The sequence below is a fragment of the Mauremys mutica genome, chromosome 5, assembly GCF_020497125.1.
Source record: "Mauremys mutica isolate MM-2020 ecotype Southern chromosome 5, ASM2049712v1, whole genome shotgun sequence".
NCBI classification, from domain to species: domain Eukaryota; kingdom Metazoa; phylum Chordata; order Testudines; family Geoemydidae; genus Mauremys; species Mauremys mutica.
This window is the reverse complement of record NC_059076.1, coordinates 84,091,715-84,105,666: the sequence shown is the minus strand read 5'-3', so window position 1 is coordinate 84,105,666 and position 13,952 is coordinate 84,091,715. Positions and strand designations below refer to the sequence as shown.

The following is a 13,952-nucleotide window of genomic DNA, read 5'->3' as shown; positions in this document are numbered from 1 at the left end:
GGGAGCCAGGCCTCGTGTGAGATTTCCAGCAGATCCTTGGATATCCATAAGGCTTGGAAGACAAACGTGAAACTCTTCCATGGTGGAGAAAACCTCGTTTTCTGAAGGAAGAAATCAGAAGAAACCCCACAAAGGGAATCTTAAGGCGTTTTTCTCCCTTCTTGGCCCCTGTCTAAGGCTTCTTTTTCATTTCTTTGTTATTCACTCTTCCAGTTTGTAAAAGGAGCCCATTGTTCACTCCGAGTACATGTACAAACATTTCAATGACAACTCTTCACAAAATCCAAAGGACCAGGCTTCCAGTTAGGATATTACACTTCACCATTTCCTCACAAATAATTCTCATTTTCTTCACATCCCCTTTGTCTTACAAGTTTTGATTTCCATGAAACAATTAGCTTTGAAAGCTAATTTACATAGGCACCAGCCTAACTGATATCCTTTTATTTATCATCCTCCACTGCCTTAAACATGCACTCAGAAAGCAAGTCAGATGTCAGCAGTGCTTTCAGTTTAATGTCAAAGGGCTATAATATCAGTTGCTAGTATTTCCCTGTTCGCTATGAACCTTCTGCTGTGTGCTTTTGAGTGTTCTATATTATTAATAGTCACTTCAATATTTAAATTTGCAGTGCTAGATCATATCCCAAAAAGGGTCATGGGTGAATAATCTTGCAAGTTGGAGCTGTAAATGTCAGTGTAACAGCCAGAGCAACTAAACAATGCTGCAGGTGATACAATAGCAAAAGCACAGGTGTGCTGGACTAACAGATCAGCTTGTTCTTTGCATTTTAACACATGCTAATTCTTTAATTAAAGAATTAGCATGTCCAATTTGTATGCGCAAACAAAGCAGCAAAAATCCCCTGTAGGGCTTTGTACTTAAGCTATGAACTTATACAATTTTTATGGTTTTTCCAGGCTGATTTAAAAAGAGAGATATTTGTTATGGGTAAACCTCCTCGTAGCCCTGTGATGACTAAGAGATCCTGCAACTCACCTGTCAGAGGTCACAGCTATTCACACAGGGTATGGTACTGAATGCCCAGTGTGTGATGTCAGCATTCTCCCCTAGCATAAGGAGTTTAAATAGCTAGTCTCCCGTTCTTTGTTTGATAACATATGTTTGAATACTATCAGTACGCTGTGTTTCATTCCTGCTGTGCTGCAATGCTGCTGTCAAACTACAAACATGATTTGCATAAAATCATAATGAAATTCTTTGTGGACAGCACCTTATGTTACAGTTCTGTTGTGTATTGTATCTCCACTGGATTGCCCAGTGTTCGCAAAACATCAAAAATGACAGAATTCTTTACACAATTTAGTCTATTTTTCTAACTATTTTCTAAATGGCTCCTCTTGTTTCAAAGCATTTCCAGATTATTAAAATGTCCTTTTTATAGCCAAAAAAAATCTAGCCTTTAATTGCATGTAATATGGCTTTTGTAATGTGTTCAATATTCCTTGATTTTTTTGCATTCATATTCTTCTTTTGAAAATATTTTGTTGCCATAGCAATGTGTGCGCTGCACTGACTTGATATTATGTTTTCCCCAGCACTGCTATTTGCAACTGTGATTCTCTTCAGCGTTTCCCTTCATAACAGTCATTATACGTAATACATCTATTGTATTAAACCTAAAGATCAAATTATTTACAGAGTGTATGTATTGGTCTTATATTTTGTGCTCTAATATTCAAGAAGATTCTAAATGAAAATATAGTTTGTTATAGTATGCTGGGTTTTTTGGTTAGGACCAAAATGCTTTACATGTGTACCTTAACATTCAGTATGCTTTGTCTCAAAAGCATCTGAGACTGCTTTTGCCTCTTACTGTTGATAGCAGAATGGATTTGCAAGGGAGCATAGAGACAGGGCCGGCTCAGGCTTTTTTGCTGCCCCAAGCAATGAAGGGGTGGGGGGAGGGGAAGCCACGATCGGCAGCACTTCAGCAGCAGCTCAATTGCACCGCTTCCTTCCTTGGTGGCAATTTGGCAGCGAGTCCTTCACTCCAAGACAGACTGAGGGACCCGCCAATGAATTGCCACCGAAGACCCGGATGTGCCACCCCTTCCCATTGGCCGCCCCAAGCACCTGTTTGTTTGCTTGTGCCTGGAGCTGGCCCTGCATAGAGATCTCTTGCTGTGTAGTTGCCCTTTGATTTTACATTTGTCTCCCTCCCTCTGTCTGCTGTGTATAGGGGAGGTGTATTCTCCTCCCCCGACAAGATATTCGCGTTTCCCTTGTTTTGCTGGATCCTTGTTTCCCATTAGGGTTGCCAACCCTCCTAGTTTGGCCAGCAGTCTCTCAGAATCGGGCTTGATCTCCCGGAGGCTACTGAAGCCAATCTGGGAGATTTTAGGCTGCTAAAAGTCTGCCAGTGCAGCGGGGCTATGATAGGCTCCCCCTACCTGCCCTGGCTCCACGTTGCTCCTGGAAGCAGTGACATGTCCGACAGCAGCTCCCAAGAGAAGGGGTGGCCAATGGGTCTCTACATGCTGCCCCCGCCCCAAGTACCAACTCTGCAGCTCCCATAGGCCGGAAACGGGGAACCATGGCCAATGGGAGCTGTGGGGGCGGTGCCTGCAGGCAGCAGCAGAATGCAGAGTCGCCTGGCCGCCCGTGAGCCTTGGAGCTGCTGCCAGACATGCCACCCCGCCCCCGAGGTACCCGAGGTAAGCACCGCCGAACCCCCCCCCCACCCACACACACCCTAACCCCCTCCTTCAGCCCCCTTCCACACCCAAACTCCCTCCCAGAGCCCGCACCCCCTCTCACACTCCAACCTCCTGCCCCAGCCTGGTGAAAGTGAGTGAGGATGCATGAGTGGGGGAAGGGCCTCAGAAGGGGCAGGGGCATGGGCATGGCCTTGGGGAAGGGTGTTTGGGTTTGTGCAATTAGACAGTTGGCAACCCTATTTCCATTGAACTGGTATGTACCAGAGACATCACAAAAAGACAAACCAGAAATTAGGTAGTAGGGGGCAGTGATATTGCTTGTTAGGAGGCAAATTAGGGGATAGATTCCATTCCCACTAAAGTAGAGAGAAGGTTTAGGTCCTATGGTACTCCGCATGATAGGATGCAAAAAACAGTTGAAATTAAAGTCCTAAATCTTTTACTCCTACACAGGAGGCAATATGGTCTAGTAAACTGAGCCACGGGAATTGGAATCTAGAAACTCTGAGGGCTTAGCTACACTTGCAGCTGTAGAGCGCTTTAAGCTAAACCAGCCTTCAGAGAGCGCACTAGGAAAAGCGCTCCAGTCTGTCCACACTGAGTGCTGAAAGCGCACTGTTGTGGCCACATTTGCAGCACTTGCAGCTGCATTGGGAGCAGTGCATTTATGGGCAGCTATCCCAGCATTCAAGTGGCTGCAACGTGCTTTTCAAATGGGTAGAGTATGACAGGGAGTGTAGGGGGGAGAGAGTGCGTTTTTGGGGTGCTGAGTGTGTGTCAACACGCTGTCTTGGAAGTTCAGACCCCCTCTCCCTCTCCTGCCTCTCTCTCACTCACTCAAAGCAAACAGTAGTAGTTTGTTTTTTTCCTCAGACCAGATAAGCAGCCAGCACTCTGAAACGGAGCTTTGAAAGGGCACTTCCGCGTCCCAAGTTCAAAGACAAGAGAGGCCACTTCAGTTAAGGGAATTATGGGACGTTTCCGGAGGTCAACTAGAGCGTTGAAATGTTACTTCTCATTTACAGTGGCACTGAAGCGTCTCACCCAATACGCTGTTAATTCTCTTGGGGGGGTGGACTACCAGGAGTGCTCCAGCCGGGAAGTCAGAGCGCTCTTCGTGTCTTGCCAGTGTGGACAGGGAGTAAGGTAGAGCGCTCTGAGAGGCTTTATTGTGGTATAACGTGTAAGTGTAGCCAAGGCCTAAGTCCCTCTGTGACCCCAATCACTCTATTGGCTGAGGGTATGTCTGCACTGCAATTAGAAATCTGCAGCTGGCTCATGCCAGCTGACTCAGGTTTGCAGGGCTCAGGCTGTTGGACTGTTTGATTGCAGTGTAGACTTCTAGACTGGGACTGGAGCCCAAGCTCTGAGACCCTCCCACCTTGAGGGCCCTAGAGCCCAGGCTCCACCATGAGCCCAGAAGTCTACACTGCAATGGAACAGTGGCCCCTTAGCCCAGGCCCTGCGAGCCCAAGTCAGCTGACACAGGCCAGCCACAGGTTTTTAACTGCAGTGTAGACGTATGGACGGGTGGTGAGTTAGGGCGCCCAGGGCTGCTTTAATGAGCTCCAACTCACAAGTGTAGCCAAGCCCTGAGTGTCTAGGTTTCCTGGGTTGTCATCCCAGCTCTGCTCCTGACCTGACATAGACTAGTCTCTGCCTAGCCTTTGTGTGTGTTTCTGCATCTAAACAATGGAGATCAAAGTCCCTATTTACCTTGCAAGGGCATTGTGATGCTTTATTAATTGTTTCTACAGTTCTGTGAATATGTAAAGTATTATGTATTTGCTAAATACTATTATTTCTAATTAAGTCTGGAATGTAAAATTATCTCTTGCCTTGAGTACCAATGCATTTTACACTCTGTCATGTCAACATTATCTGACTTAAGCAGAGATACTATATTTAACAGAGACATGTTGGAATTACATGGAGAAGAGCACAGTAGTATTATACATTGCTTGACTCATTTCTTCCTCTTTTGGCATATGTTCAAGGTATTCAGTCATTTATAATATTGTTTTTAAGGATGTTACCCTTTATTGTTTGCAAAAAAAACCCCAAAACAAATTAACAACACCCCATCAATAGGAGTTTAAAAGAGAAGTACATGGAGCCTGCCACTGGTATTCAAATCACATTCAAGGGTTTGCGGAAGGGCAGATAGAGCATAGGTCAGGAGCACGTATTGAATCCAGTCCCAATACCTGTTCCCATTTCTGCTTGATCAGTCAGATTTTGATGAGTGTTTACCACAGTCAGATAATATGTTTTGTTTTATCATTTGAATTTCTCACCATTAGATGACATAAAAACAAAGATACTTTAAGAATGTTTTATGCATATCACATAAACAGAATTTATATCAGGAAGGATAGACAGACATGTAGGGACAGATTTTTCAAAGATATTTAGGCATCTAAATATGCAGCTATGTGCTTAGTGGGATTTTCAAAAGTCCTAAGTGTCTAACTCCTATGGGAGATAGACTTTTGCAAATCCACTAGATGCCACTGTCTCTTTAGGCAACTAAATACCTTTGAAAATCTGGCCCATAAACTCTATAAACATGAAATTGAGACTGATTCTAATGTTCTCTGCAATAAATTGTGTGCACTAATTTAAAAATAACCTTGGGTGCAACATTAACATGGTGTAATTTTAGCTACATGAAAAACTGTGATGATTATAATGTGCAATTAGTAACCCTTAATCAAAATGTGGCTTAACTTGTTAGCTTCAGTATAAATCTGTATGTATTCCACTCAGACAGCTAGCAACACTACATATCAATTTGTTTTTTATGTTATGATTTTTGCACTGGGAGTGCTGCAAAATACTCAGGCAGTCATGTGCCTAGCAACAAAGGAGAAAGTTGTCTAGAATCACATGACAAATTGGGCTGCAAAGAGAGTTTTGTCCAGTCTTCTTCAACGATAAGGATAGTAGACAAGGAGTGGGGGCTTTGAAATGGATCGAAGTGTTTGTAGAGGGAAGAATTTGTATTTAGCCACCCAAGGTACAGAGGGCTCCTCAAGAAAAGGAAAAAACCCACCACCTTTAAATAACTATTTTGTTTGAAATCTTGTATATTCATGTGGTGGATCAGTTTCTATTATAGATGCAATTGTCAAATCATAGGACCATTCCAGTTTGAAAACTGGCTAAGGGGACTCTTTCAAGAGTGATAGACCATCATTTTACCTAACCTAAAAGCTTGCTTTAAAATTACCTAGTGATGCATGTTTTTGGTGGTTGTTTTTTTTAAATCAGATGGAAAAATTAGACATGGCTGTGAGGAAACTCTGTGAGAGGAGAACACTGAAGTAGTTTATCTTTTTTAAAAGGTGTGTGGCTGGCTGTCTCTGAACCCTTTAGTTTGATTTGCTTAGCTCTGGCAGCACTATTAGTAATGAATTAAGATTGAGAGTTGTCAGTGTATAAAGCAGTGGTCACCAAGCGGTCGATAGCAATCGACTGGTAGATCCTGGAAACTCTCCCAGTCAATCACGCTCTTCAGCTGCTAAAAGTACAGTGGTGCAGCAGGGCTGCCACTAAGGCAGGCTCCTGCTCCCGGAAGAGGTCACCGCGCACTGCCTCTGCAGCTCCCATTGGCCAGGAACAGGGAACTGTGGCCAATGGGAGCTGTGGGGGGCAGTGCCTGCAGAGAGGGGCAGTGCGCGGAGCCACATGGCCCCCACAGGGGCACGTTAGCCTGTTCCAGGAGTTGGCCGTGGTGTAGGAGGTTGCCGGGGTTCTGTGTCCATTATAATTAGAAATAGTCCCATATGGAAACTGACGGCAGTGAACTCGTGCTATGTAGTTTGCCCACTCTGCTGGGGAGGATACCACCCCACCTACAGAGTCATCAGGAAGGCACTGTCTCCCATGGCTTTATTCCTTAGTGCCCCAGATGCTTATGTAGCTGTTGAGAGGCAGCAACCCTATCAGAATAAACATTTAAAAATTACCAATTTTTTGAGATACACTGAAATCTGGACAAGATGTCACTCTCTTATTTGGCAATCACTTGTTATTAGAGACTATCCCACGGTATCCTTAAAACTACTGTGTACCATTCTATTCCATCTTTATTGGAAGACCATCTTTAACAAGCACAAATTTGTGTTGGCCGCTTGAGTAGTCACTTCAGGTAGGCAGGTCCCTAAATATATAACCATTTATAGAAAGGAGACCACCTCTTGAATTTCATCAGGAGCAGTTGAGAAACCAGTGCAGTTCCAGAGCACAGAAGCAATGACATCATACTGTGTTTCTTCATTAGTGCAAGTAAACAAGACATTGTTTTTCCCTATTTGAAGCTTCATAGTGAGCTTCAAGAGTAACCTAAAATAAAGTGGACTGGAATAGTCAAACCTAGAGAAGACAAAAGTATGGACAAATATGATAACGTCCATGATATTAAAAAAAATAAAAGTCCACTAACTCTTAATTAAATCATAGGAGAACATATGGTGTGAGTTATCTTTGGTACCTAGGTATCAAAGACCAGTTAAGGTTTCCAAAGTACTTCCAGACTGCAGATCTCTTTTGTGAGGGGAGGGCAGCCTCCACTAAAAGACAGCATAATCACAATCCTAATTATTGCTTTCCTCTTCCAACCAGCATGTCCTCCATCTTTTCTGGATTGAGTCTAATGTGGATATAGATACAGATAGATATAAACAAATGGCTTCTATTTGTTCATAACATGGTGTGCTTTTTTTAGGAAGTTAAGGTTTTTCACTTCCAATATTAAAAGCATCTGTTACATATTGGGGTGGTGCTAATTTAAAAAGGAAGGTAACTCTTAAAAGGTCATTGCACTGGAAATATCTACCAACTTTTCCCTTCTAAACTAAAAATGTTACATTTTGACATAATTAGTTTGATTCTTTTAAAAGTGTATGTAGGAATATTGTTTGTCTAGATAAATCATAATGAATGGATGCTCATACTTCACTGTTAAGAATGATTTTTGGTTCCTGTTTTGTCTGAGGACACACTTCAGGCAAAGATTGTATAACAGGCATTATTTGCATTTGAGTTTCATGGTATCTCCATTCCTGCACTGTTAGTGATATTTGAAAAAGTAATCAGGCTCAACTCTGACCTTTTCCTTCAGCATGAAAAGATTTAGACTGGATAAATTAAAAGCTGTTCTTTTTTTAATTTTCACTATGTCCTTCAAAATAATCTAGTCTTTAAACCTGTAAAAGTTCTAGTGCTTGCTCTTTTCTTTATCTTTTAAAACAGAATATGTATCATGCCAGTATCCAAATTATACTTAAATTAGTAACAATTTTAAATCTTTATTACATTTCAAATCATTTCATTACAGCCACAGCGCCCTGTGTTTGCTCATGAAAACATACACAGTGGGGGGGAACCGTAAGTATATTTCTTATCTACTTAACCAGAGATATAACATTGGCACTTAAAGAAGGGGAACAATAGCCAGCATATCTTCTAAGGAATCAGTAAACTAACTAGTAGAATCATAGGATAACACAGTTATCCAAATAATGTTGGAAGACATCCAGGAAATCCGTCATGTCAAAACTGAATTATGAATGGATATTATCTCACAAATGAAGATAAATGTACTATAGCATAGTTACACACAAAAACTGCTACATTTCTCCATGTTTTACAGTTAAGATGGAAATTAATTTAAAAACCAGTTCATGGTCATTTTGTGATTCCTTCATTTTCAGACTTCTTGAGCAGAATGCCAGTTATAAAGATTTAATAATAATTCAGCTTGTCTGCTACACTGGCCCTGGATTATCTTCTGTAAATTATTGTTTGTCAAGGGATCCTTCAGGATTAGGAAAGTGAGCAAAATTAGGAAGTGAATGAAGTTGATAACAAGAATGCAACATCATATCTTACAAGGGATCTTGGCATGAGCAAGTGATAAAACTAGATAAAGAGTAAAAATTTCAAAAGCCTCTAAGTGACTTAGGCTCTTAAATTCAGTTTTCAAAAGTGACTTGGGCCCTCTGGTCCTGATCCAAAGCCAATTGGAGTCATTCTGTTGGCTTCAAAAAGAGCTTTGGATCAGGCCCAGGTAGCCTAAGTCTCACTGACTTGCAATGAAATGAGACTGAAGCCCTGAAGTGCCAAAGGGCAACATTTTTACAAGCCTAAAGATGCGCACAGACACCTAGAGGGTTTTTATTAGTGCCAGGGCACCTAACTCCCATTTCAATCTGTTCAGGCAGAGCATTATTCCGTTAATTGGCTATTTCCAGCACTGATCTATAGACCCCACCACCAGAAGAATTAATCACCCAGTTCGGAATTCCTTGAAGCCAATGGGAATTTTGTTAGGTTGGAGGAAGTTTTAGGCACTCATATCATCCAAAGAGCCAGATTATAGCTCAGCATAAGGGAACATAAAAACCTACACACATACTGCTGTGTAGCATCCCTGCATTTCTACTGTATGCCAGAGGGGTAAGCTGTATGCTCAGCCCTGCATAGATGGACAGGGAATGGGCAAAGAAGCATAGTGGAATGTGGGGGGATCTTGACTACACCCCCACAGTATGCCAACTGGCACAGTAAGAGTTGTTGTAATCTGCTATTGGGGTGGACCAATAGGAGACTGTTCCCCTTCCTGGAGAAAGAAGAGTGTAGAGAAGAAAGGAAGGAATTCCATCCCTGGGATGCTCCTCGGCTGCTGCAATTACATGTGACTCCTTATGCAGGACTTAGGCACCATCTAGCCCTAATAACTTAATACACTATTCTTTCACCTCTAACACAGGGCCAGAAAGAAAATGAGTTTGGAGGTCTCATTTCTCTTCCCATTTATCCATCACACACATCATCATATAACTGAAAGGCCATATAACTGAAAAAGTAGAGCGTACTGTAAGGTAGAAATGCAGTAGAATGAAAAACCTGTTTGTGAAAGCTAGCACAGTTTGTCTTACGTACGGCCTGATTCAAGCTATCACATTCATGACAACTGAGTTCACTCATAAATGTAAAACAATAAGTTAACCAGGTGAAATGTCTGTTCCACCCATTCCTAGTATGTGCCTTCCTTTTAGCGTCTCTTTTCTACCAGGGATATACAGTACTTTTTTCATTTTTTCCCTTCCTTTTCTCTCCCACTTTCTCCATTTCCATCTATTTTTATTTTATCTGTTCAGCCTCTGAGGCTGCTCTAATTTACAGTGAGGGCCAAGTACATGGCTAGCCAGACCCAGAATCCAGGAGGTGCAAAAGGGACATACACCACAGGAGGAAGTGGGAGAAGTTAGTTTATCTCCTAAGATATTGGGACCAGCATCTTACTTTCCTCTTCCCCCTCCCCCACATCATTTTACTCTTTCCCCCCTCCCCTTTAGGCCATGGCTACTACACCCCTATCTTTCTCTTCCCACCTAACTCTGTCTCAAAAGCTTCTCCCCTTCTCAGAATAGAGTTGAGAGGAGTTGTGCGTTAGCATCTTCAGTTAGATTGCATAGCTGTATGAATCCCACTGTAAACAATTTAGTAATCTCACATGAGTTGTCTTTTACATAAACTATGCTCTGAATTCCATTCTGGACCTAGTCCCATAAGTACTTATGCAGGCAAAAGTTTCCTGCATTGCTGTTTTCCAATATGCAGTGTTGTAGTTTTTAGTGGAGTATGTTACTTTGAAAGTTAATTAAATGTTTGACAAGCTCCTCGAGCTAAGTAAAGGTGAAAAGAACTTATTTTTTTAAAACACACTATTTGTCCTGTTTAAGGTTTCAGGCTCTATATAACTATACTCCTAGGAACGAAGATGAATTGGAGCTCAGAGAGGGAGATATCATTGATGTGATGGAAAAGTGTGATGATGGATGGTTTGTGGGTATGTTTTATTTTGGTTGGTTGGTTTGTTTGTTTTTTTAATTTCAGAAATATTTGCTGCCCTCATTGTTTTCTTATATTTAGATAATTGTATAATTTGATGCGTTCTAAGGGGCAAATTGATTGTAATTTGGCACTCATAATAACCCTGATTATGCTGAAGTCTTTGGGGACTAGCCTGATCCAAAGCCCTCTGAAGTCAATAGGTTGCGTCCCACTATCATGCAACCTTCGCCTAGAGTGAGTGGAATTTATTCACATAATTATCCCATAGATTTCAATGGGACTACTCATGTAAGCAAGTATTACTCTCTGTGAGTAAGGGTTTCAGAAATGGGACCAAAGAAAGTTGACTTGATCATTCCAAACATTTTACATAAACTATAAAAATATTTTATACTTGTCCTGCTAATCCTAAATTATTTTGGAAATCCTACAGAACTGCTGATGACATCCACCCTTATGTCAGATTATTTCATTACAATTAATATTGTTAAATAACTCTCAAAGTTACTAGGTCAATATTTTAATATGTTAAAATTATTACAAATTATAATCTGGATACACATAATTGAAATAAAATTACATAACTATGCCTCTTGTAGTTGCTTTTCCCTTCATCATATTTTAAGCTGATAACAGTTTGCGACTGGGAAATGTAATTCATCAAGCTATGCAATGCACAGGGTCAGTTTGGCTTTCTACAAGCATAAAAAGTCTCTCCTGTCCTAATATTTGTAGTGCTAATGAAATTTCATAAACTGAAAACAAAATTTAAAGGCCACACATGCATAGTGATTTCTTACTGTTACTATCATCTTTCATTTATTACTTCTACTTTCAGGAACCTCAAGAAGAACCAAATTCTTTGGTACTTTCCCTGGAAACTATGTCAAGAGGCTGTGAATTTTTTCCCCTACTTATTTATGCTGCATCTCTGCAACACATCTGCATAAAGCTGCTAGAAAACATGCTACAACAGGCCTTCTGTTTTCTTGCTTTGCAGTCTCAAATAAAGGTCATCTAGTTCATCATCATCCCCATCCTCATCTGCCAAACCGTTCCAGCAGTATTACAGCAACGACTACAGTGTGTGAATAACTAAGCTTTTATGAAACAAGAGGAATCGTTTCAACATTTAAGTACTTTTTCCTGCTTTAGTTCCCTCCCTCCCCCCCATTAGAAACAAAGGAATAGGAAAACCTTGATGGAAGGTACACAGGTGACTCACCATGGGAAAATCTGCATTGTTTGGGACATTTGTGGTACTTGCATTAAATGCTATGCAAAAATTTGATTCTTAGCTTCCACCTGGTACAAAGAGAAAGTTGTTTACTTTTTAAAAAAAATAAAAAGTTGTGTCCACATTCTTTTTAGCTTGGCAACCTATGTTGCTTTCACTCTGCTCTATCACAAGTTTGCCTATTCTACTGGTTTACGATATATGACAATTATAATATAGATTTTTTTTTGCCTGCACTTATATGTTGTAACATATACACAGCAATTGTAAAATTTCAAGCAAGAGTAGTTAAAATGAGGGAACTGCAAGTGTGTTGGATGAGTGTGATCGTATTGGTTAAATCTTATTTTTTCCAAATAAGCTATAGTGCTTTCTGTTAAAACTAAAGAAGTGCAAGAGGCATGAAATCTTGAGAGTTTGTGGATAATGATGAGACAATGAGCTATGAAGATAGACAACAATAGCGAACTACTGATGTCTAACATTACATGACTATATCTAAATTTGTTGTAATAATCAGCAACATGAAATTTGAGAGGTTAGTGTTTTTATTTATCAGATGAAGCTTACAGAACAATAAACAGTGTTAGTGCAACATTGTATTCTAACATAGCCACCTGAAAAAATATACACAGATGTACTGATTTTATTTCACTAGATATAAATATATATGTTAACAAAATCTGAATTCTTGTTTAGGAATATAGTACACACAAAAACAAAGTCACAGCTATTAAAACTGATACATTTTAGTATTTTTTTTCTGAATGAAACAAATATCTGAACACACTATTCGTTTTCCTTATGCGAAGGTAAGCAAAAATAATATATGAAATTATGAGACAGGATGATAATTGTGGCTTTATACAAAACAATTCAAATTTGGTTTCTTCAGCACCTTATAGATGGTAAAGGCTTCTATTGCATTTTTCTTGTGATAAAGGGTTGATCGTATCACTATGTAAGTAGTCTCTAGCATTTTGTACTTTTTTGTACAGAACCATTTTGGTGTTGATTTAAAAAAAAAATCAGAGTTCTTCATTTGATCTTTGCCCTTTTCATAATACAGAACATCTTTACTTGTCCCTCTTACCATAAGCACACCTGGATAGTGCAATTCTGTAAAATAGCATTTTATGCAAAATTTTATTAATGGTTTTACTAGCCAAATCTAAATGTACATATGACTTTATTACAGAAAAATGTCATTAAGACAAAGGTAAAGAAACATCTTTGTGCAGCATACCTTTATTACTGCAAATTTCATGGCAAAAGCTTTATATTTCAAAAGCTTTCAATTTTAATTTAGATCTGCATGCAGCTTTGCTGTGAGATTCATACCTATCTTTGATGCCATTTATGATGGAAGACAAATATCTGTTGCCTGTGATATTTAAAAAAGTACTGTTTCTACTCTGTAACTGATTTTTAAAAATACAAGTTTTTCATACCTGGCTTTCAGGTAATTGACTTTAAATTCTTATAAGCAAAGGGTCTGTGTTTTTTCTTGAATAGACTTCTAATAAATTCTGCTTGGAGTACAATTCAGCTTTTCTTCCTGTTATTTCTTGATTTACACCATCACATATTTTTATCCTTAGTTTCTTTGTATTTGAACTGAAATGAACCCATCAACCCAGCTTTATCTGGGGACACAGTCACAGAGGTTTGTCTGCCACCAAACATAGTATTTGTTGTCAATTTACATAATCCTACACTTTCAGCTTCAGACACGTTAGATTTTAAAAAAGACATTATTTCACTCAGATAGCTTTTCTCTGATGTTAGTTATGTAGAGCTCTCAGTCTTGTTCCATACTGGTACTTCAGATAATTTACATTAAGGAATTTGCCAGCTTTTAATATCCCTTACTCATAATAATATCTCCTAAAATAGAACTACCTGTACCTCTGAGGAGCATGCTGGTGTAAGGGGATACAAAAACAACAGTCTAAACCTTTAACATTGGCCAAAATTCCTACATTTAATTCCTTTCACTAACTTAGATAAGCCAACACTGTGCCAATCCGGTAAAATGAAAAAACACCACAGTAATTTTACTTAAAGATGACAAAATTATATATAAAGTTGGTTTCACACTCCAACTGCAAAGACTAAACTCTCCTACCCCACGCATTATGGCTTTATCTACACTATAGCAGAGGTTCTC

At 39.9% G+C, this 13,952-nt stretch overlaps 1 protein-coding gene across 4 annotated transcripts in view; it reads left to right on the top strand.

Moving 5' to 3' along the window:
• SORBS2 (sorbin and SH3 domain containing 2) overlaps nucleotides 1-13,326 on the top strand; it is a 204,882-nt gene extending 191,556 nt beyond the window's left edge. For all 4 annotated transcript variants that reach the window (XM_045017975.1, XM_045017973.1, XM_045017976.1 and 1 more), the window contains 3 exons: nucleotides 8,024-8,073; nucleotides 10,434-10,540; nucleotides 11,384-13,326. In XM_045017975.1, coding sequence (XP_044873910.1) covers nucleotides 8,024-8,073; nucleotides 10,434-10,540; nucleotides 11,384-11,445 — 219 coding nt within the window. In that variant the 3' untranslated portion in view covers nucleotides 11,446-13,326. The remainder of the gene's footprint in view (nucleotides 1-8,023; nucleotides 8,074-10,433; nucleotides 10,541-11,383) is intronic.
• The last annotated feature ends 626 nt before the right edge of the window (nucleotides 13,327-13,952 follow it).